Source organism: Leguminivora glycinivorella, chromosome 10 (assembly GCF_023078275.1).
Source record: "Leguminivora glycinivorella isolate SPB_JAAS2020 chromosome 10, LegGlyc_1.1, whole genome shotgun sequence".
Lineage (NCBI taxonomy): Eukaryota > Metazoa > Arthropoda > Insecta > Lepidoptera > Tortricidae > Leguminivora > Leguminivora glycinivorella.
In genome coordinates this window covers 24,646,878-24,658,734 of record NC_062980.1, presented here as the reverse complement: position 1 = coordinate 24,658,734, position 11,857 = coordinate 24,646,878, and the positions used below count along the sequence as shown (strand labels likewise).

At 33.4% G+C, this 11,857-nt stretch overlaps 1 protein-coding gene and 1 non-coding gene across 2 annotated transcripts; both read left to right on the top strand.

The window, feature by feature from the left end:
• The first annotated feature begins 7,331 nt into the window (after positions 1-7,331).
• LOC125230486 (UDP-xylose and UDP-N-acetylglucosamine transporter) lies at positions 7,332-9,577 on the top strand. Its single transcript, XM_048135647.1, has 2 exons — positions 7,332-7,433; positions 7,909-9,577. Exon 2 carries the CDS (start codon positions 7,916-7,918, stop codon positions 8,933-8,935), a length of 1,020 nt encoding a protein of 339 aa, XP_047991604.1. The 5' UTR covers positions 7,332-7,433; positions 7,909-7,915; the 3' UTR covers positions 8,936-9,577.
• Positions 7,806-7,877, top strand: Trnae-cuc. Its single transcript has one exon. It is a non-coding gene; the product is annotated as a tRNA-Glu (tRNA).
• Positions 9,578-11,857: the final 2,280 nt, after the last annotated feature.

Here is an 11,857-nt window from a genome sequence, read left to right as displayed (position 1 = left end):
TTCCTTTGCCAGAAAGTCAGAAATAACATGTTTTTCTGACACAGAAAAATACATAGTAACAGTACACATCAAACTAAAATTAAAAATTCCGAGGATATTATAATTTCATCCCTTAGAACGACGAGCGTAGCGAGGTCGGTTACGAAAACCGAAAAAAAAAATCTCATTTTTTTGTACGTCGTCCGATTTTGTCAAAACATGTTTCATTTGAAAGGTATTACTTTATGTAACTTAAAAAAAATATTGAAAAAAATTGAAAAAAATGTAAGATTTAAAAAAAAAACCTTAATTTTCGTATCACAAGGAATAACCGCAAAAAACGGTAGACACGGTGTATAATTTCGATATATGATTTTTTTAAATTAAAGACAAATAAATGCATGATTATAAACTAAAAACCGAATCGAAATCGAATCAGTAGTTTTTAAGATGCAAGTTGTCAAAGTTGGCTTAGTTTGTTTATATGGTCGCTTATAATAGTTATAATATAAATTCCTTAGCCAGAAAGTCAGAAACATTATATTTTTCTTACAGTTAAAAGTATGCATAGGTAATAGACATCATTATAAACATTTTTTTACAAGGATATAAAAATTTAATTCCTTAGAAACCCTTACAAAGACGATCCAATAAAAAAAACTGCCTTTTTTTTTATTTTTCGTAACAGACATCGCTACGCTCGGCTTTCCAAGGGATGAATTTTTTATATCCTCGTAAAAAATTGTTTATTATGATGTCTATTACCTATGCATACTTTTAACTGTGAGAAAAATATAATGTTTCTGACTTTCTGGCTAAGGAATTTATAAGCGACCATATAAACAAACTAAGCCAACTTTGACAAATTGCATCTTAAAAACTACTGATTCGATTTCGATTCGGTTTTTAGTTTATAATCATACATTTATTTGTCTTTAATTTAAAAAAATCATATATCGAAATTATACACCGTGTCTACCGTTTTTTGCGGTTATTCAGTGTGATACGAAAATTAAGGTTTTTTTTTTAAATCTTACATTTTTTTCCAATTTTTTTCAATATTTTTTTTAAGTTACATAAAGTAATACCTTTCAAATGAAACATGTTTTGTCAAAATCGGACGACGTACAAAAAAATGAGATTTTTTTTTCGGTTTTCGTAACCGACCGATGAAATTATAATATCCTCGGAATTTTTAATTTTATTTTGATGTGTACTGTTACTATGTATTTTTCTGTGTCCGAAAAACATATTATTTCTGACTTTCTGGCAAAGGAATTTCAAAGTGGCCATATAAAGCGATCTTTCCCAACTTTGGCAACTTGTATCTTAAAAAATGCTGATCTGATTTCGATGCGGTCTTCAGTTTTCAACTAAAAATTTATCAGTCTTCGATTAAAAAAAAAACTTGTATATCGACATTGTACATTTTGTCTGTCATTCTTTGAAGTTATTCAGTGCGAGACGGAAATTTACTTTTTTTATTTTTTTCTTACTTTTATTTTAAATTTTTTTTCTTTGTATTTTTTTTTTAATTACACAAATTAATACCTTTCATTTGAGATACGGTTTGTCAAAATCGGACGATACAATAAAAAGATAGAATTTTTTTCATTTTCATAAAACACCTCGCTACGCTCGGCTTCTTAAGGGATGAAATTTCGATATCCTCGGAAAAAATCGTTTACTATGATGTCTACTATCACCATGCAAAGCGACTTGCTTCCATCCAAAAGTGCAGCTTTCTTTTCATAACTAGTATGACTATTATTAAATAAGGTAGTAGTGCCACTCAAGGAGTAATTTTTGATATAAATCGCTTTAATATCGTAAATGTGTTAATTTTACTTTAAAATTTGTTTTCCAAATGAGCTTCTTAAAAATTGCAATGGTATTTCTGTCATTCACAATATTCGAATTATTCGTTTTATCCGGATTTTAACGTGCAAATTATCCGAATTTCAAAATCAGCGGATATATCCGGATTACAATACAAGCCCTATTCGGTGTCACTCCTAAAGTAGGTACTTACAGGCGACCGTACCGACATATGACTATTCCATAGACGAATTTATATATAATAATAATAGTGCTTAATGTATAGATATTAGTTTAGACTTCTGAGTGATTTAATGTATTAATATTAATAAATACTCGTAATAATATTCCATGTAAGTAATGAAATTATGTAATTTGTAACAATTATTATTATTAGATCGTAACTTATTGTACTGCTTAATTCACCTACAACATAATTCAAAATTGATGACATTCTATATATTACACGAATTTGTAATACCCATATTATTATATAATTTAATTTTATGACTGACATAGACATACATGTTTTTGACATATTTTAGTACCTAATTAATTAACTATCGTCAATTTTGAATCATGGCTTAGATATTGGTAGTTTATAAGTATTATTCATATTAGTATGCAATATTCAACACAATGTACATTGTTATGAATAAAATAAATGAAATGAAATGAAATGAAATATGTCAATTAGGGACGCAGTTATTTGTAAAAAAATGAGAAAGCCTTATACGGTCAACCGGGGTGGCTTTAAAACGCAGGGGTGACTTTGAAAATTTAGTTTTAAAGTCATACTGTAAGTAAATTCGCGATTTTCTATGGTAGATTTACAAGAATATTTATTGATCTATTATCTATCTACTAATTACATGAACAGTTTCAGTAAATAATGAATGATGTTAATTTTAAAGCCGTTCAAATACCATCAAAGTAACCCCAAATTTTCCTAAAGCCACCCCGGTTGACGTAGCTCTCCCGCTCTTACAATCCCGTACTTGTTGGACCTTGGTCGGTTTGGTCGTCTGTAGACAGTGTAGACACTAATACACTCGCCAACTACAGTTGTGTATTCCATGTAGATACACCAAGGGCCCAATTCTCAAAAGCTTGTAACTTATTGTAATAATTTTCTAGAAATGTAAGTACATTATGCAAAATAAATAAGATATTTTTATTGCAGATAAAAGCTTTGACATAGAAGATCTAGCCTTCAAAAAAATATATATAGAGAAAAAACTACCCCATATCCAAGCGATTCTGATGACCTTGAGTTGGATGTAAGTGCTTATAGTGTGAGAAAGCTGTATAAAATATAATCTGCACTAATTTGTATAAATATGTGTGTTACTTAATCTGTGTGAATTTGTAATAGTGATATGTTTTTAAATGTTTTTAAGGACCAAGATGCAGTCCTTGAGAGAGCACAACCCATGCAATCCATTTATAGTGAATCGGAACCGGACGCGATGTGCCCTTGTTCATGCAAGCGTAATATAGTTGCAGTCGTTATAAGAAAAAAGTTAGAACAAGTTCCCGAAGAGAATTTACGGGCTTGTTTAGAAGATCTCGAAAATAAAATAGAAAAATATTATTAAATGTGTATCAAGATTATGTGTACTCTATCATAATTATAGCTTCAGTGTAAAAGTCAATCATATTTTGGTACATTCGTTAGTGAAATATCGTTATAAAATAAGGGTTATTCCACTAGTCAGAGTTACCACTAAGTTGTTACCAGTGGTAACTACAATGTTATTTTCCCATAGGCAATTACTGGAAAGATTATATCATAAGATTCATAAGTTTTGTTTTATTTTATACACATGTAAAGCATGACCAGAAATATATGACTACGCGCCATGTAGCGGAATTTCATTAAAACTATTTTCTTCATAGTCATCATACTATACTGAACTGTCACTCCATACATCAGAATAACAGCGCACTCCTGCCTGACAATAGTTATTTATATTTCTGGTCAGGCTTTAGTTTCTTAACCATACTTACCATATCCAACGCGATCAATGTTATTTTCACCAAATCTAATGGCAACAGCTGAGACTGTTTCCTCACCTTTAATTGATTGGCCTCAATGGCCACTGCGTAAGAGTCGTTAGAGGTGCACATTGACTTGCCTAATATCAAGGACGATAGATACCGGGACTGACAAAGCCCATACAAAAGTTTACCTCTGAAATGTCCCATACATTTCCGAGCGATTATTTCCGAAAAAATTAACAATATCAAAAAATGTTAGTAGTAAACCCCTATTCATTTTTTAATACCTATCCAACAATAGGTATATCACACGTCAGGGTTGAAATGAAAAAAAAATCTCTCCCCACTTTACGTGTAGGGGGCGGGCACCCTAATAATGTTCTCATGCAATGATTAGTTGGTTTCGATTTAGCTTAATATATTTTTTGTTCTTATTTATGGTGTCTGTATTTAGCTCTGCCGTGAAAAATATTTAAAGAAATAAGGAGGCCGTTTCATCATCGCCACCAGTACAAAACAAGGTCCCACGTAAGAAGAAAATAAACATCGACGACTTCGATACAGGCACAAGCTTCATGAATTTTAGGCTGTGTGGAAGTAGCAAGTCTTCAAACCTAGCTTATTAAATTGTCATTCTCTAAAACCATGCTTTAATTTTCTACAAATATTAACGCGAAACGAAACCCAGTACTCGCTGTCCCGATTATACATGACGTCGGCACATTATTGCCATATGAAAACGATTTGTAGCGACACTCTTCCAGGGTCAAATAAAAACTTGTCAGGCTTTAGTTACTAAAAAAATCCGGATTTAATCCGGAGTTCGGATTTTGCCCTAAAAATAATCCGAAAATCCGGATTTTATATTATTGCAATCCCTAGGTATAACCCAATCCTTTCAGAAAATATTTACTTTATCACAAAATTATTTTAAACTTTCTTTGTGACATCGAAAAGGCTTTAGTTTTTTACATACCGAATAACTTTATTTCGGTATCATGATTCCTTTTAAGATAATTACATTATGTATAAGGTAAGGAATAATATTTAGAATACCTAAAATATGACAAATTTGCATTCTATTCAAATCAGTACGAGTATACTTCACGGAGTCCAAAACTATACGCAAATCAGAAGTCCAAAACTAGAAAAATATAGATAGAGACTATAGAGAGCGATTGCGGGCGCCGGTCGGCTCGAGCGCGAGTACTTGCGCCGCCGGCGTACGCGTCTGTGTGCGTGCGCCACGCGCACACACAACTTTACTATACAGGGCCTCTCTGTGGGTTCCGCCCCCGTCAACGCGACGGCGATAAAGACCTAAAAATCTGAATTCGTGCTTGCCTCCTGTATCGTCTTAATCCTTTAATGATTCCGTTAACGTGAAACTTTAAGTAGACAGGTTTTATGAAGACAATTGGCCGGTGAGCCCTACAATTTTAAAATTTGCCGCCCTTTATACATGGTGTATATTCTATGCTGTTTCTTCCTATCCTAATAGTTTCAATATCAAGCATACACTATCACTGCACGTTCGCTGTTTATACGCCGAAAGTTGCAACTCAAGTAAATGAAGTAAACAAAACAAACAACCTACCTTCACCTTCATTGCCGGCCGCGGCCGGCCGGCTAACCGAAACAGAAATATACATGAACTTCGTGTGAAAAAGAGACAGCGAAAGGCGGCTCGTGCGTCGGCGAAAACGTTCGGCTCTGGCGCTCGCTACAGTCGCTATACCTACTCCCGCGCGGCTCGGAACGAAATAATATTGGTTTTAGGAACGCTAAAATTCTGTTCGTTCATTTAAACGTTACTGTAAGGAACTGTTCTTTGAGGGAACGAAATAAGAACCGAAACCGAAATTATTTTGTTCCCACTGAACAAAATTTATAATGAACCGTTCGTTTAGGGAACGATATAAGAACCGTAACCGAAATTATTTTGTTCCCATTGAACAAAATTTATAGGTAACGGTTTAAGAACGATATCAAATGGTATTTGGGAACGGGTTCCGATCCCTGCAATAGCCATTAAGCCCTTTCATTTATTATTAACCAATCGCACGAGAGCACTAAAACATTATTTATAGCCTACTTTATTACCATAACAAGACAAGTATAATATTACTTGGCCCTAAGTTTACATCTTGCGTCCTAACATGGATTAGCAAATTTAACATTACAGTTGAGGGTGGCGCTGATGGCTTACCATTGTTAGGAAATCAGTAAAGAAACGCGTTAGTTCCTATTTTGACCGCAGGCAATGATATCGTGGTCGGTGTTAGCAAACATAACATTACTGTTAAATATGGCGCTGGCGGCTTACCGATATAAGAAAATTACTAAAGAAATGCTTTGATTCCTTATTTGACCGCACGCAATTTTATCGTGGTTATTCATCTTGGAAGAACATTCAAACTTATAATATAGTAATTTCTTTGATATTTCTGTGGAATTATGACCTTTTTAGGGTTCCGTAGTCAACTAGGAACCCTTATAGTTTCGCCATGTCTGTCTGTCCGTCCGTCCGTCCGTCCGTCCGTCCGTCCGTCCGTCCGTCCGTCCGTCCGTCCGTCCGTCCGCGGATAATCTCAGTAACCGTAAGCACTAGAAAGCTGAAATTTGGTACCAATATGTATATCAATCACGCCAACAAAGTGCAAAAATAAAAAATGGAAAAAAATGTTTTATTAGGGTACCCCCCCTACATGTAAAGTGGGGGCTGATATATTTTTTCATTCCAACTCCAACGTGTGATATATTGTTGGATAGGTATTTAAAAATGAGTAAGGGTTTACTAAGATCGTTTTTTGATAATATTAATATTTTCGGAAATAATCGCTCTTAAAGGAAAAAAAAGTGCGTCCCCCCCCTCTAACTTTTGAACCATATGTTTAAAAAATATGAAAAAAATCACAAAAGTAGAACTTTATAAAGACTTTCTAGGAAAATTGTTTTGAACTTGATAGGTTCAGTAGTTTTTGAGAAAAATACGGAAAACTACGGAACCCTACACTGAGCGTGGCCCGACACGCTCTTGGCCGGTTTTTTTGTTTTTAATATTAGGCTGAATATTTACAGTCGTACTTTTGATGTTCTTTATGGTTAAAATTAAGACACAGTTAAGACAATGAAGTAAATTGCATTTATGATAGTAATACTATACTTATATCGTATTTCTTATCAGCAGATTTTCTTCTATTATTTTGAGTTATAGATCTACCTAATAAATTAAGCATGTAATGATGACAGAATAATAAGATAAATGTCACGTCCGTAACAAGCAAAACCACGTAAAATATTCGAAATAAAAAATGAGAGTAAAAAATAATTAATATAAAATGTAATTTCCTATGAGCGCCAATGTCTTAACAATGTTTACATCCTTCAAATGTAATAACAGTGCCATCTATACGTTAATTTTGTAAACATTTTACGCATCTGCTTTACCGACGGAGCGCCACCGCGCATGCGTACAGATTCGAGGCCACGGTCACAAATACACGGCGATTGTGTTATCACGCACACTAGCGCAAGCCGCCAAAGTAGTCTAACGTGCTGCCTGTCAATATGACGTTTTTAATGTAAATTGAGTGTTTATTAAAGCTAATTTGAACTGAAATTGGACATAACATGTAAGTATTCAATTGGTTTTTATAATTATTTGATATTAAGCAGGGTTTCTTAGGTATTTTAATAGATGTTTAACGAATAACCTAACGATCTTGGTTTGTCAAAGGAAGCAAATAGTGTGTTACTTTCGACTGTATTTTGATGTTCTGAAGGTTCAAAACGAAAATAAGTTAGTTTCTTTTACAATGTATTGCCATTATTTGAATGTGTGCGTCGATTTGAGTAACGAATGTCTTCTTAAATATTATTTTTCTTAAGTATTACTTGAAAATGAGTATACGATGTGAATGTACGTTTATCGATTGAACGTTTATATAGGTCGGTTATTTCATCCGTTGCTCGAACAGAAATAAAATTTTGTCAACCTATCAACATCCGATATGGTCTAGTGGCTAGGATACCTGGCTCTCACCCAGGAGGCTCGGGTTCGATTCCCGGTATCGGAATAACTTTTTGTATTTTTTCTTTTTTTTTCAGATTCAAAATGAATATCAAGGCAGCTCTGGCCATATGTATGGTCTTCGTCGGATGTTGTTCCAACGTAGTTTTTCTTGAACTAGTTGTGAAAGAAGACCCGGGCGCTGGGAATTTGGTGACATTCCTACAGTTCTTATTCATCGCCTTCTGTGGATTCTGTACCGTTGGAAAATTCGGTACAGCGAAAAGAAACATACCGTTCAAGCAATACCTGATTTTGGTTGGATTTTTCTGGACAAGCAGCGTAGCTAATAACTATGCGTTCGATTTCAACATTTCGATGCCTTTACACATGATCTTCAGAGCGGGATCATTGATGGCAAACATGGCAATGGGCGTGTGGATTTTGAAGAAGCAATACCCGGCGTTGAAGTACATGGCTATCTTCATGATTTCCGCTGGTATAGCCATATGCACTATTCAGTCCAGTGGGGAAGTTAAAGCGCCTAGAGAAACCCATTCAGATGCGGAAGAAGAAGCGAGGTTGAAATTCATTGATTGGCTTTGGTGGTGTCTCGGCATAACCATATTGACTTTTGCACTGTTTGTATCGGCTCGAATGGGAATCTTCCAAGAATCCTTATATTCAAAGTACGGAAAGCATCCTTGGGAAGCGCTGTACTACGCTCACTTATTACCTTTAGTTATCTGGCTGCCGTCAGCTGGGAATTTGATAGGACACATTAAATTAGCTGCAGAAACTGCTCCAGTGACTTTCTTAGGATTTACAATGCCCATACAAGTATTATGGCTGCTTTTATATGTGGTTACTCAAGGACTTTGTATAAGTTCAGTGTATGTTTTGACGACAGAGTGTGCGTCGTTGACTGTGACCTTAACAGTGACTCTAAGAAAGTTTGTGTCACTTTTGTTCTCGATAGTTTACTTTCAGAATCCGTTTACTGTTGGACATTGGATTGGGACACTGTTAGTGTTTATAGGTACTTTGATATTTACGGAGTTATTGCAGAAGTTTGTGGCATTGTTCTTGCCAGCTAAAGTTGATGATAAGAAGAAGAAGAAATAATTTGTGGTCAAAGCTTTTTTTTACGAAAACAAAAATGTTATTTGTTTTAAAGCATTTAATTGCTATACCTAATATTGACTCTTGGGTGTCACTAACTTATTATTTCTAATAAAAAAAACAGTAATAATAACTTTTAAAAATATCTTATAGCAAATCTAGATCTCTCAAAGCCTAGTTACTACAATTAAAAAAAAACCTTATAAATATACTTTAATATGTCAATGAAAAAATAATGATTATCTAATAATATAAGAACAGATTGTATATATTAACAAATTTTGTTTATCTAAGTATATTATTATGATTTATCTACATGTATTCTTTATCATTTTATGTAAGTAATTCTTATGTTTGTAATAAATAATATTGTATAAAACACTTGTTTGTTATAGGTATTTTTGTGATGTTATGTAAAATGTGGACAAATATGGACGTTATTTTTTTTTGTTATAAAACAACCTATGCTCAATGTTACACTTTAAGGTGCCATATAAAACCATGAAAATATGTTTTATACTTTGACTAATGACTTTGACTAATAATAATTTTATACTTTGACTAATCGACGACCGGTCTGGCTCAGTCGGTAGTGACCCTGCCTGCTAAGCCGCGGTCCTGGGTTCGAATCCCGGTAAAGGGCATTTATTTGTGTGATGAGCACAGATATTTGTTCCTGAGTCATGGATGTTTTCTATGTATATACGTATGTATTTATCTATTTAAGTATGTATATCGTCGCTTAGCACCCATAGTACAAGCTTTGCTTAGTTTGGGGCTAAGTTGACCTGTGTAAGGTGTCCCCAATATATTTTATTTTTATTTTTTTAATGCAAATTAAAATAAATTGAGATGAGGAAAATGCAATTTAAATTACAATAATGTGGCATACTTAAATTTATTCAATCTAATAGATTAGTAACATTAAATAAATCATAGTACCTACTCTATTCCAATAACGACATTACAAATTATTCAATCTAATAGATTAATATTATTAAATAAATTATATTAATAGGTATATAATCTATTTAAATAATGAAATGAGTGACAAACATGTCTTAAAGTTTATTTGTGACAGACTGAATGAAAATATAATAAAGTAATTAACTGGTTCTTTGAGTATCTAAGTACCTAAAAAAGTTTAGAGTTAGTAAAACCGATAAAAAATATCAACAGTCTATTTCCATAAATACTATACCAAAAACCTGAAACAATGTGTATTGATTGACCCGTATAATGTGATAATTATAACATGAAGATAACTCATAATAGGGTCAAACTATAACGAACTATTCATTTCTTTTCAACTCGCCTCAAATAGTTATTTGTTATACAAGGGGGCAAAGTTGTATTTTAACGCCGAGTGTGGAATTGAAAAACGAGCAAGTGAAAGAATTCCATAGTTCAACCACGAGCGAAGCGAGTGGTTCGAGAGTAGAATCCTGAACTTGCGAGTTTTTTAACACACGAGAAGTAAAATACATTTGCACCCGAGTGTAACACAACACTTTTCCCCTCACTACAGCGAGGAAACTACAACGCAAAAAATGCGTTTATCACTGCTTCTAGTAGTTCCACAGGTGAGAAACCATCTTTATTACTAGATTCACCTACTTTTACCAATTTTAAAGCAGTTAATTTGACTTTATTCAAGGTCAAATTACTTTACCCACTAATGGATAAAATGCGTTTTTACCCGCTGGTATTAAAGGACAAAACACGTGTTTCCGAGCTAGTGAGGGGAAAAAACTATTATATCTAGGCCTTTGCCTGCCCATAGTTTGTCAATGTTATGGCAGTCTATCGACTGTGAGTTATGTCAGTCATTTTACTATGACAGTAATTCTCTATATATTATACTCTATCCTCATTGCCTAAAGAGTAAAAAATTATTTGGTATGTTGGTACCATTTCTGGACTCAAAACTACTCGATCGATAACATCGCTCCATTTAAAATAATTACCACTTTCTCTAAATCATTGCAAAATAGACTTTAATGTTAACTGTTAAGAATTGATTTTTAATTGATAATGTTTGAGACTTGTGACGTTATTTAACTGAGGCGATTAATTCGAACTTTGACACGTAATAGGAAATAAGCTGTTCTAAATTTGATTATGAACAAAAATAGACTTTATTGAACGGGATATTACGGCTCCATTTTATTCCAGTAAATGATACGAGATTTTAGAAGTATTTTTTGCTTGCTGTGAGACATCTGTGAGTTAAAAAACTGTTACTTAATTATTTGTGCTGTACTACGTGCTAGTTTTAACCTGTATATTTTATTTATTTAAATATTATTGCTAAATAATAACTGTCCTGAAGGCGAACTCAATACATAAATCTATAAAATCAGCTGTAAAGTACTTTATTAATGTACATAATAGTAAAAAAATTACTTAATAATTATATGTTATTGAAAACAATTTATTCTATTTCCTCCTCATTACATGTTTTTATGTAGAATGTCTAAATTGAAAACATAATATTTTTAATTTGTCAACAAAATAACCAGTTAATTTTCTTAAAAAATATGAAGACATTTCTTACAAAAGGTATAGTCAGCAGAAGCATTGTGTTATCACACATTCAGGCATTTTTTTTGTAAATATTAAAAGCAAAATTTGCTGGCTGTACAAGCAACCGTATTATAATGGTGTTGTTTACATACCTATACTCTGTACTTTTAGGTAAGGTATAGCGGGGCAAGTCTCGACTGGGGGACAAATATGACTGGTCCATTTTTACCATGTTCTACAATGTTTGCGTAATTAAATAGTGTCCACTGGTTATATATGGCAGGCGTGTTCAGTGGATACAGTCATGTAGAACTCAACATCATAGTGTAATAATGGAAAAAATGGATTAGTTAGCCACCCAGTCGAGGTTTGCCACGCCGTACCTTATTTAAAAAAAAA